General features: G+C 49.9%; 1 protein-coding gene across 1 annotated transcript; it reads left to right on the top strand.

Annotated features, from left to right (window-relative positions):
• The first annotated feature begins 607 nt into the window (after nt 1-607).
• LOC130147613 (acrosin-like) lies at nt 608-15,673 on the top strand. The gene is made up of 5 exons (XM_056335050.1): nt 608-799; nt 1,137-1,402; nt 1,672-1,835; nt 2,301-2,571; nt 15,540-15,673. The coding sequence occupies exons 1-5, from the start codon at nt 639-641 to the stop codon at nt 15,671-15,673; spliced, it is 996 nt and encodes a 331-aa protein (XP_056191025.1). The 5' UTR covers nt 608-638.
• Nucleotides 15,674-15,760: the final 87 nt, after the last annotated feature.

Raw genomic sequence — 15,760 nt, 5'->3', positions numbered from 1 at the left:
CCGCCTCCAGTCCTGCTTGGAACCCCTCCTGTTGCCCCCCATCCCTCCCCCACCGCCACCACGCCCAGCACCCGGAACCAGGCACTCTGTGACATCAGCCCCGCGTCCAAGGGAACCCCAGGCAACAGGAATATTGCGGGCAGTACATCGTCGGCCGTACTGGTGGTGACAAGCCCTTGTTCTTTCAGCTGCCACATGTTGCTGGTAGTGATGGATGTTCTCCTCCTCGTTGTACTGCTGGCCGTGTGCTGTCCTGTGCACGGCACATGGGATAGCTGTGGGTAAGTGGCCCGAGGCTCTGGGAGGGAGATTGGGCAACCCTTGTGAGCTTCTCTAGAGGGGTCCTGCTTATCCCCCATGGCCTCCCCAGTGGCTCTTGAAGGCCATCTGGGAGGCTCAGCTCCTTGCCAGCATCCAGGCTGCTGGCACAGCTCGTCTATGGGCTGAAGCAGAAAGCAAGGAAAGGGGAGCGGGCACGCACCCCACGGGTTTCCTCGGGCCCTCTGGCCATGCCTTTAAGGGAGGGAAGATGGCTGGCCTTTAGCCGGAATGGCGCAGGCTTCCATGGAGCTAACCAGAATGGGGTTTCTGGTTACAGAGGCACCTGCGGCCTTCGGCCTGCGGCTTTGAACTACAGTATGTCACACGTCGTGGGTGTCCGAAATGCCCAGCCAGGGGCCTGGCCCTGGATCGTCAGCATCGAGGCTCCCTTGGAAGGAGGCACGGCGCACATCTGCGGGGGTTCCCTCATCAGCCCACAGTGGGTCCTCACAGCAGCCCACTGCTTCATCGAGGCCAGGTAAGGAGGACCAGGGTTCAGGGCTAGCCCCACACTCTAGCAGGTGCCCTGAGCACACCAGCACGTGCTGCAGCATGTCCTGTTGCCCTGCAGTACACCCAGTGCCTGGGCACTCCACAGCCACCTGAGAGGCTGCTCAGGAGAAGGCTGGCTCATGCCACTGCTTCCCAGCAGTCTCCAGTTCGACATTCCTTGAGCCCAAGAAGCACGTGCTCTGTCGCACCCTCCCTAGTGCTGCTCTTCTCTCTTCCTTGCCAAGCAGAAGGCAGGGCAACTGCTGTGCTGCTGCAGCATGTGGCTCTGCTCCCTCTGAGCCCTCTCTCCATCTGCCTTCCAGGAACATCACCATGTGGCAGGTGGTGGTAGGTGCCACCCAGCTGACCCAGCTGGGACCTGAGGCCCAGGTGCGCAACATCAAGCAGCTGCTGGTTCACCAGCACTTCAGTAATATCACACGGAGGAACGACATTGCCTTGCTGGAACTGGAGCAGCCTGTCCAGTGCAACAGCTATGTACAGCTTGCCTGCGTGCCCGATGCCTCGCTGAGAGTCTCGGAGCTGACAGAGTGCTACGTCAGTGGCTGGGGTGCCAGGACTGCAAGAGGTGAGCTCCCAAAATGTAGTCACGTTGCGAGCGCAAGCTTGGCCAGCTTGGGGAGGCAGGTTGCTCTTCCTGACGGCAGAGGAGAAAGCCAGAATCAGGCTGTGGGGACGTATGCCTCTTAGAGAGGGGGGGCGTGAGCCACTGACCCAGAGCAAGGCAGAAAGGAAGGAGCGGTCCAGCGCCTCCCCACATGCAAAGCCAAGCCCCGGGATAGGGCTTCAGTCACGCAGGGAAGGAGAACTGGCAATGAGCTGCTGGGTGTTCATTCCTTTCTGTGCTCTTCACAGCTGGAGGATCGGCGTATGTGCTGCAGGAGGCCCAGGTCCACCTCATTGATGCCGGGGTCTGTAACAGCAGCGGCTGGTACAGAGGGGCCATCCACACCCACAACATCTGTGCTGGCTATCCGCAGGGTGGCATCGACACCTGCCAGGTAGGAGCGTGCTACAAGCCAAGCCCCGGCAGCACGGGCAGCCCCGCCACAACCGCCCAAACCTGCACCGTCACGGGCTTTTCCTGGCCACTCACACTCCCATTGCTGTGTCCCCACTGCTGAGGGCCTTACCCCCCTTCCCCTTTTGCACGCCTTTGCCCAGGGCCTGCCTGCCTTGTCCCAGAGGCCTGGCACTATGTCCACAAAGCCCACCCAGTGCCCTTGGCAGCCCAGAGCTTCACCATCCCAAACGTGCAACATCCTTCTGCAGCACCTGCAGGACAACTGTGCTGCAGGGAGAGCGAGCCCTGCCTTACAGGCCCACCGCCCCCTCCCAGGAAAGCTTCTCCAGAGCTTGGCTGGCCACTAAATACAGCTCTGGAAGTGCCATGAGAGGGAAGGAGCCAGCCACTGGGCTGACGGTGGCCACCCAACAACCCCTTCATCCTCTCTCCTCTGCTGCAGGGGGACAGCGGTGGGCCTCTTGTGTGCCAAGACAAGAGCGCTGACTACTTCTGGCTTGTTGGCCTGACCAGCTGGGGGATGGGCTGTGCGAGAGCAAAGAAGCCCGGAGTCTACACCTCCACCCAGCACTTCTACAACTGGATCCTGGAACAGATGGGCCTGCACACAGCAGTAGCGACAACTGCAAGGCCGCAGCCAGCCTTCACCTCCACCCCCGTTCACAGGCCAACACCAACAGAAGCAGGAAGGTTTATACCCTTCCCATTTAGAGGTCAGAAGCTGTGGGATTTCCTTTCTTGGCTGCAGAAGTTGGTGCAGTTCCTAATAGGAGAAAAGGTTTGATTAGCCGGACAGAGAGGATCCAGGGCTGGCTGCAGCGCACCACCAGCACCATTTCCCGCTGGGGCAATGCCTGCTGATGCAAAGGCAGCCTCAGTGTCAAAGGCCTGCTCTGTCCTGCCCGCGCTCCTCTCAACAGAAGAGCTCAGCTGGCTGAGTCCCTGCAATAAAGTGTTTCAGTTCTGTGGCTAACCAGGCGCCAGTCCTCTTCAGTCTCGTGTGCAAGGCCAGGACTTCCACGCCCGGCACCTGCCGGAGGAAGCAGGCTGCAGGCAGACAAGTCGGGCACAAAGGGTCACAGCAAAGGGCTGAAGCTCTGCCTGCTCAGCAAGAAGGATGAGGGTGCAGTGGAACAAGGGAAGGCAGGTCATTGCGGGGCTCAGGGCCTTGGGGATGGCAGCTGGAAGCACAGACTGCCTTAGGCCCGCTCCTGGTGGGATCCCTGTGTGCGTCTGTATGAGGCGCAAGCGAACTTGAACGTGGACTCTCAGGGCCCAGGAAACACAGATCTAGAAAGACCCAAGGCTTGCACCAGGCACTGGTGAGGGAGCCTTGGCCTTGAGCCCCACATATGACATGGACTTAATTACTAGACTGTTATCTGAGGCATCTACGAACACGCTGTGCTTATGAATCCAGGGAGTGAAGCTGTGTTTCTGTTTCAGTAGCCTCATCCTCTGGTCTCATGGTTTAATGCCGGCCGGCAACCAAGCACCACGCAGCCGCCTGCTCACTCCTCCTCATCCGGAGGGCTGGGGAGGAGAATCAGAAAGGAATGTAAAACTTGAGGGTTGAGATAAGAGCAATTTCATAATTTAAACAGAATAAAGAGGTAAGAACATCAGTAATAACAATGATAATAGTAACAATTAGGATGGAAAGGTGGGGGAAAAGGGTAAAATCCAAAGGAAAAGGGAAAAGGGGAGAAAACCCCCAAGTGATGCACAGTACAACTGCTCACCACCTGCTGACTGATGCGCAGCCAGTCTCCGAGCAACGATCCCTCCCCAGCTAACCCTCCTACTTTCTATACCAAGCATGACGTCCCATGGTATGGAATACCTCTTTGGCTGGTTCAGGGCAGCTGACCTGGCTGTGTCCCTTCCCAGTCTCTTGTGCTCCCCCAGCACTCTGGCTGGCAAGGCCCAAGAATCCAAAAAGTCCTTGACTTTAGTATAAACATTACCCAGCAACAACTAAGAACATCAGTGTGGCTATCAACATTGTTCTCACATCACAGGCAAAACACAGCACTGTACTAGCCACTAAGAAGAAAATTAACTCTATCCCAGCTGAAACCAGGACATGTGGAAACCCAGGAAAGGCCTGGACTGCATTCACATGGGTGTAAGCAGTGGCTACATCTGCAGGGATACTTGTCAAGGTATTGCTTTGTCTGTGTCAATCTGTTTTGCCCTTCACATTCATTGTGGCACTCTCTCTGTGTGTATGTGCGTGTCTGGCTCTTTGGAACGCAGCTGCACGCACGTGGGAAGATCCATTTAGGCTGGCATAGGAGCAGCCCCCCAGGTGCCCACCTCATTCAGATCAACCAGACCTGAAAGGAGAAATCCCACAGTGTTCAGAAGCCTGCTGGCTCTGGCTGCTCCGTAACGGAGTGGGCAAGGAAACCCAAAGCAACTCTGCAGCAGAGATCACCGGGTGGGCAGGGAGGCAGCTCTGACTGCCCCACAAACAAAGCAGCGAAAGCCATTTATCCTCGCATCCTCTTCCTGAGCTTTCCCCAACACCATTCTTTTACCTTCAGCAAAAATCTCTCCCTATTACCAGCAACACTGCCCTGAAACCAGAAATTGCACATCCTCTTCTTCATTCTCCCCTTTCAGACTCCTTTTCCCAACACTACAAGCAGAACAACATCAAGGCAATTAATAATTATCTTCCCCTCCATCATTATCAATACATTGCCATCAAGTATCATGAGTGTCTATTTACTTCTTGTTCCATGATTGTTTCTCAAGGCCAAAAAACCAAACCCACTTATGGGACTTCTTCCCATTGTCCTTTGCATGTACCAAAAGAACATGAACTGCCATGCTGTATTGGAGATTATGCTTCCCTTCCTAGGCCATTTCTCTTGATCACCTAAGGTATACAAGGGCCACCAGTGATGACAATATTCGGCCCATTTTGTCTGAGTGGGGGGGTCACCCCAAAACGTGCACCAGCATCTTAATAAACAACCCAAAAGAACTCTGAAGAACCAACTCCCTCTAGCAGAATGACCAGATCCCGTGTGTACTGCGGCGAATTAAGAGACGCGACGCAGCTTGATGCAAGCAAATGTCGATTTATTGTACACAATCACGAGTTTATATATGTTTTCAGAAGCTGCGTGCTTTAAACAGATTGGTTCTTTAAGCTAAGAATTACGTACTAGGCAATCCCTGATTGGTGGTTAACTGCCATCAATTAACAGCAAGGTGTTATCTTTCCTTGGCACCATCCTTGGCGCCATCCGTCTCCCACTCCCCTGTGCTCTGTAAACATGCCTCATCATGTTAATTGTTGTCTAGACAAGCTTGAGCACATTCCCCTCAGTTAACTGATGGCCACGCATGGTCCTAGTTTCCAGCCCGCTCCTGCAGTGTACAAAGTTTCAAAATCACAAACACTCAATACCTAAACCAGACCCTGCAAACAAAACTGGACAGAGGCAAAATCCAGCAAACAAAATCCAACAAAGTTTCACATGAGCGTGAGGCAAAATCTGGGCTCTGGGCATCCGCGTAACAGCATATGGATTGGACAATTGTGCACTTCAAATATCCCGGGGGGACTCTGACCCACCAGGGGGACTTCAACCCGCAATGCGATATGACTTCTTTGTAAGCAACCTCAGTGTTTATGACCATGTCGCTGTTATCCCAGAGAGCTGTCACGGAGATTCACCTGGCCAGGGAATCTCAGAACCCTGGCAAAACTACTCCCGTGCGTGCTTGCGGTGGTCATGATTTCTCTGGTCTGTCGAGATTCTGGAAAGCGGGTCCCGTTTGGTCACCATGTTCTGTTACCGAAAATCATAACCAAGAAAGCTCTCTGAGCCAAAGGACAGTTTAGGAAGCTGACAGTGGTTTATTGCCATGCTGGATGCACGGTGGATTTTTCCTCCTAACCCACACACCAAGTTCTCGAGGGTACACATTACAGAGGATAATACGGCACACTGGAAGGACACGCTGGAGCAGCTCAAGGAGAAGGTGCTGCCGACAGAGGCCCATGATGCGGCTGGGTGAGTGCAGTGGGGATGGGGATGGCTTTGGGCATCTCGCCCTGTTCCTTCCAGCTATCCCAGCTGGTGCTCGCGAGGTACCCTGGCATCGGAGCACTTTAGCCAGCGAAGAGTGGGGATGCTGATCAGGAATCAGTGCCTTCTCCTCCCACCAGTAGCAGGTTCCTGACATGAAAGGAGGCGGGAGGAGGGGGCACGTGCAGGACAGAGCCCTCCCAAACCAGAAGTGGGGAGTGGGTGCAGAGGCTTTCTGGAGCAAGGCTGGGGGGGGACGGCTCGTCTCCCCAAGCATTTGAGTAGGAGATCGTGATCTCCCACTACCACAATTACTTTATCCTAGTGGTGCAGATTATCTCAAAATTTTACTGAATCTTCCTATATTTTGTGTTTATGTAACAGCTAGTTACAAGAAGATTTTGATTCTAAGGAATTAACCTTCATGATAGAATTACATTAATACTTATTGACCAGTGAGGTATGAATCGCTGTGCTGCTTGTTATCGCAGACTGTTATTTGAAATCCCTGTGCTATAGACCATACTAAGCTACTAAGCTACTAAGGACTACCCTACTCTCAGACCACAACCAGAGCGCCCAGGTTCTGTTGTGTATGGGATGAGTTATTGGACAGCTTGGCAAGGCCGATATCCAGCTGTCCCACTTGGCAACAAAACTAACTTTTAAGGTGTCCTGAAGTGAACTACCTTCATTATAATACCAAAAAATCATGCCCACAGGTCAAGTAGACCCTTGCCCAGCTGAAGACCCTTCCCCTGTGCAAGCATAGTAACAGAAAAGGATGACACAGCAAATATAACAATTATATGCAAATTACTAACCAATCGTTGTAATTGGGAGTGTATGACTGCGGTGAATGAAGAGACGGGACGCAGCTTGATGCAAGCAAGTGTCCATTTATTAGTGATTTTCTTACAATTATATATGTTTCTACCTTCTACATATTACACACTGATTGGTTAAATCTTAAGCGTAAAAAACACTAATTGGTTAATTTTTAAGGCACACCGTTAGAACAATAGATACTTACTAGTTTATCTTGACCTAGCAATAATTTTTATTCCAAGGTTAGGGAGTTTCTTTCTACGCAGCTTTCTTAATTACATATCGGCGCCATCCATTCCCTTATCTGGCTACTTGTTTCTCTGTCCGTCTGGTTGCCTCCTTAACTGTGCCGGCTCAGGGGTCTGCAGTTAGCTTGTTCCTTTGCTCCCAGGGCTTGTGTCCTACAAGTTCTAACAAGTCTCTATTCATCAGGCTATCAGTACTTGGACTCTTGTCCTTGAGGCCTTGTCCTACATATGACCTTGTAATTTTCTGTATAAATGTAACAGTAAAACCTACACAGGTGTGCCTGATTTGTGGAGATGCCACCGAGCACCCAGCGCTGCAATAAAGGAGTGCCTGCTGCTCTAATGCTGCAATGGTGTTAAGAGGTTTGACTCCCAATTTCGGTGACAGTGGTGACAGGTGGAAGGTGTGGTTAAGCAGAACAGCTTGTAACAACTCTATAAAAAAAAGGAACCAACATTGGACGGAACGTTCCCCCACCGGACATGGAAACGTATCGGACTGTCGGGACACGGCAGCTCCGGGGTGGTAGCTGTTGCTGTAAGCCTTTCCTTCTTAACTTCTTTCTTTCCTTCCTTCCTCTCTTAATCTGTCACTCTCACTCCCCCTTTGCATTCACGTATTTCTTGTTGGGCAAATAAAGTTCCTTGGCTCTTGACTCCATTTTGAGTCTTCATTCTGTTCCCGAGAATACAAACAGAACCACGCTCCGGTCTCAGACCGGCATGTAACATTTTAATTGGTGTCACGGACAGGATTCTCAGTGAAACAGAAATTGCCAGGTTCTTTATGAGAGACTCTTGTGTGTGTGCCTGACACCTACCTTGGTACGAAGTGAGTGCAGAGTCTGAGTCCGCGGTTCTGTTTGTCCGTGAGGAAAAGAGGTGAAGAAGGACTAAGCGACAGAATTGAACAAGAGACGAGTCTCTAAAGCAGTTTAAAAGTGTGACCTCCAGAGGGTGAAGGGAGGTGGGTGTAGTAGCAGCGAACATACAGTGAGGCCATCTCAGGACAAAATAACCCCTCTTTGGTGAAAGGAGTGCCCACACTTCTACAGAGGTTCGTGATGTTTCCCCCACTAAAGTATGGGCCGGAGATTTATATAAACTGGATGATTTTTGGGAACCTATCATGCTCGCCGAGCTCCCCAAGGGTGAGAATGAGCAAAAAATCAGTGGTTCCAACCACTATAGTGTAGTGGATAGGGTCATGATATTGCAGACGGAGGCTAAAGTTGGGCCTGGGAAGAGGAAATCCATAAGTTGTGCCATTTTAGGAGCAAGTTGGGCAGGAGCCCTGGAAGATAGGAGGCAAAGATTGTGTCAAGATGATACCGTGGTAGATTCCTTGAAAATGGCAGTTAAAACTCAGAGAGCAGTTAGAAGAGACCAAACAGCTCTTAGAGCAGGAGAGAAACCAGAATGCTTTGTTAAAAGAAACATTATGAGAAGAATTGCGGAAAGCAAGTGAGTCGTTTTGGAAGGTAGAGTTGAAGTTAACAGAGAAAGGGATTAGACAAATATATCCCCAGGGGGATTTACAGAGAGCAAAAGACACAGCAGAAAACGCACCTCACATGTATCCTCTTGTTAAGACTGAGTATTTATATGAGACAGACAATGACACTTGTCCCCAGATTGTTACTAAGCAACTGAGTTAGCAAAATTAAGGAAGGATTTTGCAAGGACTCCAAAGGAATCCAAAACAGAATATGTTTGGAAAGTGTCCTTGTCAGGAGGAGATGGGATTTTGTTGTCAGAGAAGGAAGCAGAAGGATACTGGGGTCCAGGTGTGTTTTTAACTACTGGCAACCATCGGGCCCCATGGTCATTAACACAGAGGGCAGACTATTGGGCTGGGGGACTGAACCCTTTGGAGAGGGGAGACCCCCTAGCCATAACCGGTATGATGGATCAGCTGGTAGAAAGTGTACAAGAGGCAGCTTGCCTGCAGATGATGTATGACAGAAGGCTGGAGTGCCACCAGGGCTCTCCCATGATGATGCCTGTGGACCCAGAAGGATGACTCCTCTAATCTGAGGATTAATCTAATCCTGATTCTTTAAAACCCATTGGGATCCAGCTCCAGGGGAAGATACAAAATACCCCCATATCAGACAGAGTTAGGTGGGGGGAAGTTGCCCAAGAGCTAATTAACTTTGGGAGAAAACGTGGTCTCGTTGGTGGATCCTGGCAAAGACTGAAACGAGAGCTGTACAAACTGCGGGAAAAGCTGAGGGATGCCTCGCACAGGCTCCAAGAAGTCAGAATTCGAAATGGGTCCAATTTACTGATCCTGGCAGAGGGAGGCCCCTAAGCCGACTGGTGGCAGCTGGGGCTCCAGGGAGGTATTCTCTAGGATCTAATGGATGGGCTCCTGGCCTAGAAATTGGAGAAAGTTGTACAGACTTGGTCAGGGCATAAAGTCCGTTTTGAGCCAACCCCTCGTGCCCCACCATCAATAGGCATGGGGGAAAAAGCTGATGAGGTAAAAAGGGCAAAGGGAAACTAGATCCTCCGTCCCCCGAAGGTGGGAAGGGAACGGAGGGTGGATGTTTATTAGGCAACTCACCTTAAATTTGAGAGGAGATTTAATGATTACAGTGGCTGTAGGAACACGGAGAAAAACCCAGTAACCTTTTTAACTGACACGGGAGCACAAATCACTGCACTGATGCATAGTGAGGTGGAGCAATGTGGAATTTTGACTTTGTATAAAAACCTGATTGTCTTAAATGCTTTAGGGAAAACTCTGTCAGTACCTATGGCCTTGGTAACATTATGGTTGCCTGGGGAGGCAGAACCAGTTAGCACCAAGGTTGCAATAGGCCCTTTTCTGACAAATCTTTTGGTCATAGATATATTGAGGGGCAGACAGTGGTATGAGCCAGGGGAATTCATGGTCCTTTGGCATTTCTCAGATCAGAGAATTAGCTGAAACGTCCTGGGCAGAAGTGCGCCTGCTGCAAGCAGCACCTACCCTCCCCGCTTCCAGGATGACTAATGTGAAAGCCTGTCCCTTGCCATTAGGGGCCCAGGAGGGGATAGCTCCTGTGATCGAGGATCTTAAACAGCAGGGCATTTTAACACTCACCCTCTCCCCATACAATTCCCCAGTGTGGCCAGTTCGTAAATCAAAGGGGAAGAGGAGACTGACTGTAGATTATCCTTGACTTAATGCAGACACTGGTCCCTTGACAGCAGCAGTGCCTAATGGAGCTGAGCTCACCTCACTCATTCAGGAGCAGGCTCATGCGGTGATGGCCACAGCTGATGTGAAAGAGATGTTTGTCATGGGTCCCCTGCAAGAGGAGGACCGTGATCGTTTTGCTTTCACATGGGAGGGACAGCAGTATACCTTTACTCGCCTCCCTCAGGGATATAAACATTTTCCCACCTTAGCACATCATGCTTTGGCATAAGAATGAGCCCAAACTCTTCCAGAACTGGGAGTTAGAGTTATCAATACATCGATGATGTTTTCATAGGAGGGGATGAAATTATTCCAGAACAGGTGACACAAGGAAAGATTATACGGCACTTAGAGTCTCTGGGACTCCAGGTACCAGGGGAAAAGATACAAATTGCTGCAAATGAAGTGAATTTTTTAGGGATACAGTGGAGAGGAGGTTCAGCCTGTATTCCTCAGGACACCCTCTCAACACTAGAGCAGGTAAAAGTTCCAGAAAATAAAAAGGAGCTGCAGCATGCCTTAGGCTTATTGGTCTTTTGGAGAAACCACATCCCAGACTTTGCAATAGTTGCACGGCCCTTATATGACCTGCTGCGAAAAGGAGCAGCTTGGGAATGGGCTCCAGCCCACAATGAAGCGTTACAGCTTTTGGTGTTGGAAGCAAACACCCACCAGGCTTTGGGTCCTATTCACCCCACTGACCCTGTCCAGACTGAGTGGGGGTTTGCACACTCAGGATTGTCCATTCATTTCTGGCAAAAGGGACCAGAAGGTTCTCCCGCCCGATCGAATTTTACTCCAGGAGCTTTAAGGATGCTGAGAAACGAGACTCTAATTGGGAAAAAGGATTGTTTGTAGTGAGTGTTGCTTTCAGAGAAGCGGAGCGAACCATACGCCAACAGCCTCTAATTTTAAGGGGACTTTTAAAGGTAATTAAAGCTATGTTAGCAGGAACTCCCCCCCTAACGGGGTGGGCCAAAGAGATACTGTCAGAAAATGTCATGCTAAGATTGAACGTATTTGTAGTGTCCTAACTGTCACTGAAGGCACCCCTAGACAGGTAAAGATCTGTGAGGAAGTAACAAATCCTCTGGAGGGGATACCCCTCCCCCTCCCGTATTAAAAGTCACTCCTGCTGTTTCAGAGGAGTTGCCTCTGTTAAGAGAGGAGATACCGAGCTGTAGCTATTAATGTAGATGCTAACAGAGAAATCATTACCAAAGGTGAGGGCAGTGCCCAAGTGGGAGAGTTAGTGGCAGTGTGGAGTGTGTTTAATAGCGAGGAAGGGGCTAAGGCTCCGGTGCACATTTACACTGACTCGTTTGCAGCATTCAAAGGATGAACGGGATGGCTTCCTTTCTGGGAACAGAATAACTGGGAAGTAAACCGAGTGCCAGTGTGGCAAAAGGAGAAGTGGCAAAAAAACTTAGATCTTGCCAAACATGGGGACTTTGTGGTAGCATGGGTACCGTCTCTGTGGGAAAGAGGAACTCTGGCAGGTGAATGGAATAACAGGGCAGATGAGCTGGCCAGAATTGCCCCTTTGCAGCAGGAAAATCAAACCGGGGAAAACTGGGACAGACTTTTGGAATGGCTGCAAGTTAAGCGTGCTCACTGAGGGTCTACTGATTTATACAAAGAGGCACACGCCAGAGGTTGGCCTGTCACTTGGGAATCTTGAAAAACCTCTATTTCAGCTTGTGAACAATGCAGACTTGGACTAGAGCCACAAGCCATGGAAGATTCCCCCCTTCATTTGAGAGACAAAAAGTGTCTCTGGGAAACTTGGCAGATAGATTATACGGGACCTTTCCAAAGGTCACAAGGGAAGCAGTACGTATTAGTAGGTGTGGAAGTGATTCCTGGCCTAGTTCAAAGTGTTTCCACGAGCGACTGGGGAAAATACAGTGCCAGCCCTGAAAATTTGGTTTAGTTTCCTCCTCAAACCTGATTCCATTCAGTCGGACAATGGCAGTCATTTTACTGCTGCCAAAGCCGGAGTGGGGGAGGGAAGAGGGAATCAAGTGGGGATTCCACACCCCATATTATCCCCAAGCTAACGGGACAGTAGAACGAACTCATGGACTCTTAAATCGATTTCTGAAACCTCACAAGCCACGTTGGGTGGAACGCCTTTGGGATGCAGTTACCCCAGTTAATGATCGCTGGGGAATAAATGGATGTCCCCGACTGAATGCCTTTTCTCCTAAACCCCCGACTTTGACCCCAAAGTCTCAGACTCTCAGTACTCCCGGAGAACAATTTTTTTCTCCTGGACAGCCTGTGTTGGTAGAAATGACAGCCATTGGAGCTGTTCCTCTCGTGCTCACTGGACCTCTTAATAAAGATGCTTGGAAAGCCAAAGATGCTCATGGAAAAGAATATAACATCAACACCAGGTGGATTACTCCATCCTTCTGCTTCCGGTTCCTTTGAACAAACCGAGTCTGATTTTCTTTTCTTTTCCGGGTGAGGACTCTGGAGCCTACCTGAGAAAAAAAACCACCCATATGAAGCTGCCGAATGCCTGCGTGGCTTCATCAGTATTTGCCTTGTTAATATTTTTAGGATGTTTGGCATACCATTGCAGATATTGTTTTGGTCGACCATTGTCGCCATGTTTAATAGCCAAGGAAAGTCCTGTGCCCCCCTCACTCTCAGAGCGTGGCAAAATGAATGTATAGCTTTAGGCCAGCAGGTGGCTGATGTCTTTGATCTGACTAATTGTTGGATATGTGGGAGTCCTTTAGGATTTAAAGATTGGCCATGGACATCAAAACCACTATCCCCAAAATGGCCCGTGAGTAACTGGAGTGACATAACCATCGGTAATAACTCATTCTACTGAAATGAAGAGCTAAATGCGGCAAATGAAGAGACGGGACGCAGCTTGATGCAAGCAAGTTGTCCGTTTATTAGTGATTTTCTTACACATATACACGTTTCTACCTTCTACATATTACACACTGATTGGTTAAATCTTAAGCGTAAAAAACACTGATTGGTTGATATTTAAGGCACACCGTTAAAACAATAGGAACTTATTGGTTTACCTTGACATAGCAACAATTTCTATTCCAAAATTAGGGGGCTTCTTTCTATGCGGCTTTCTTGATTAACAAAGTTACATATCGGCGCTATGCGTTCCCTTACCTGGCTACTTGTTTCTCTGTCCGTCTGGTTGCCTCCTCAACTGTAACGGCGCAGGGGTCTGCAGTTAGCTTGTTCCTTTGTTCCCAGGGCTAGTGCCCTACAAGTTCTAACAAGTCTCTGTTCATCAGGCTATCAGTACTTGGACTCTTGTCCTTGAGGCATTGTCCTACAGCTTGGTAATGTCCCCAACGCACAGTTTGCTATCCCAGCACTCCGATAGTCAGAGGTGTCACCGAGCCGAAGCAGCCACGGAGCCTTCAGGCTGAGCGTGGTCAGTTGTGGGCAGAAGGGGGTCTGCTGGCTCTGCGACAGGGATCCCATGTGGAGCAACCTGCGGTGATGCAGTTGGAGGCAGACTGAAAAAACACTATGTCTGCGTGGCTGGGTTTGGACAAAATGGACTTTCTTGTTTATACAAATTTTTTATATATCTTAGATAGTACATATGTCAGTCCCTGATAGGTTTTTGTGTTCGTCTTCTTGCTTGCTATTTGCTGTTGCTGTAGGTGCCCGTAGGCTGTGGTTCTAAATTCCAGTTCTTCACATCCTGTTGACATACCTGACAATTTGTGGCTGTCTTAGAGGTACAGGACTAAGTATTTGAAGTCAACTAACTTGTCTGCAGGTCCTCTGCATTCCCCAACATTTCCCCCTTTTTGTTTCTGAACAGCTAGTACCATTTTTGCCGTGTGCTGCAGGGCCCTTGCAAAGACGACGGCAACCAAGGCATTATCAAACAAAGAATACTGCCAATTGAGTGAATTGATGCCCCAAAGGATGACATTTTCTCAGATTTTGATAACGTGTTGCTGCAATGGGGTGCCTAAAATCCATGCAGCTCATACCATCACAATCCTCTCAGCCGTGTCCTTGAGCCAACATCAAAAGGGCAATAGTTGCTCTGTTTTGTATGTCATAGTGGCAAATTTGACTCACGTTCTTAACTGTAGAGGGATGTTTAAAGGACCGAGGACATATGTTACCATTGTCTGGGTTGGAGAACCCAGGCCTGTTAGTTGAAGCTGCAGAGCAGCTTTAACTTGTCCTGGGAACAAGCAGTGGGAGAAGGAAAACAAGCTATGCACAAACAAGAAGCCAGGTGCAGAGCAAGTCCTGGGAACCGCGAAATCAGAACACTCTGATCAGGCGCCTGCAGCATGCTCACCAATCAGGGACACGGACACCTACATGGCCCAGAGACTTTTATCCAATCAGCTGTGTGTAAAGTCGGGTGAGCGGTCGATTTAAGTTATAAAAATGACCTGTTTGTTTAATAAAGGGAGCACGGCATGTAGCCATATTGGTGTGATTGTCATGACTTGGCCAACATTCCACGAGGGACCCTCTTTGCCTAACAAACAAGGTGATTTAACTCTTGAATGCTTTCCCTGCTGTTGCTCCGGATAAGAGAAGAACCACCCCTAAACAGGTAAAGATCCGTGAGGAAGAAAAAAAATCCTCTGGAGGGGGATACCCCTCCCCCTTCCGTATTAAAAGTCATTCAGCATCTGTTAGCAGGTGGTGAGCAGTTGTACTGTGCATCACTTGGGTTTTTTTTCCCCTTTTCCCTTTTCCTTTGGATTTTACCCCTTTCCTCCACCTTTCCATCCTAATTGTTACTATTATCATTGTTATTACTGATGTTCTTACCTCTTTATTCTGTTTAAATTATGAAATTGCTCTTATCTCAACCCTCAAGTTTTACATTCCTTTCTGATTCTCCTCCCCAGCCCTCCGGATGAGGGGGAGTGAGCAGGCGGCTGCGTGGTGCTTGGTTGCCGGCCGGCATTAAACCATGAGACGAGAGGATGAGGCTACTGAAACAGAAACACAGCCTCACTCCCTGGATTCATAAGCACAGCGTGTTCGTAGATGCCTCAGATAGTCTAGTAATTAAGTCCATGTCATATGTGGGGCTCAAAGCCAAGGCTCCCTCACCAGTGCCTGGTGCAAGCCTTGGGTCTTTCTAGATCTGTGTTTCCTGGGCCCTGAGAGTCCACGTTCAAGTTCGCTTGCGCCTCATACAGACGCACACAGGGATCCCACCAGGAGCGGGCCTAAGGCAGTCTGTGCTTCCAGCTGCCATCCCCAAGGCCCTGAGCCCCGCAATGACCTGCCTTCCCTTGTTCCACTGCACCCTCATCCTTCTTGCTGAGCAGGCAGAGCTTCAGCCCTTTGCTGTGACCCTTTGTGCCCGACTTGTCTGCCTGCAGCCTGCTTCCTCCGGCAGGTGCCGGGCGTGGAAGTCCTGGCCTTGCACACGAGACTGAAGAGGACTGGCGCCTGGTTAGCCACAGAACTGAAACACTTTATTGCAGGGACTCAGCCAGCTGAGCTCTTCCGTTGAGAGGAGTGCGGGCAGGACAGAGCAGGCCTTTGACACTGAGGCTGCCTTTGCATCAGCAGGCATTGCCCCAGCGGGAAATGGTGCTGG

This window comes from Falco biarmicus, chromosome 4 (genome assembly GCF_023638135.1).
Source record: "Falco biarmicus isolate bFalBia1 chromosome 4, bFalBia1.pri, whole genome shotgun sequence".
NCBI lineage: Eukaryota > Metazoa > Chordata > Aves > Falconiformes > Falconidae > Falco > Falco biarmicus.
Note: the sequence above shows the minus strand (reverse complement) of the source record. Positions and strands in the feature narration are given on the sequence as shown.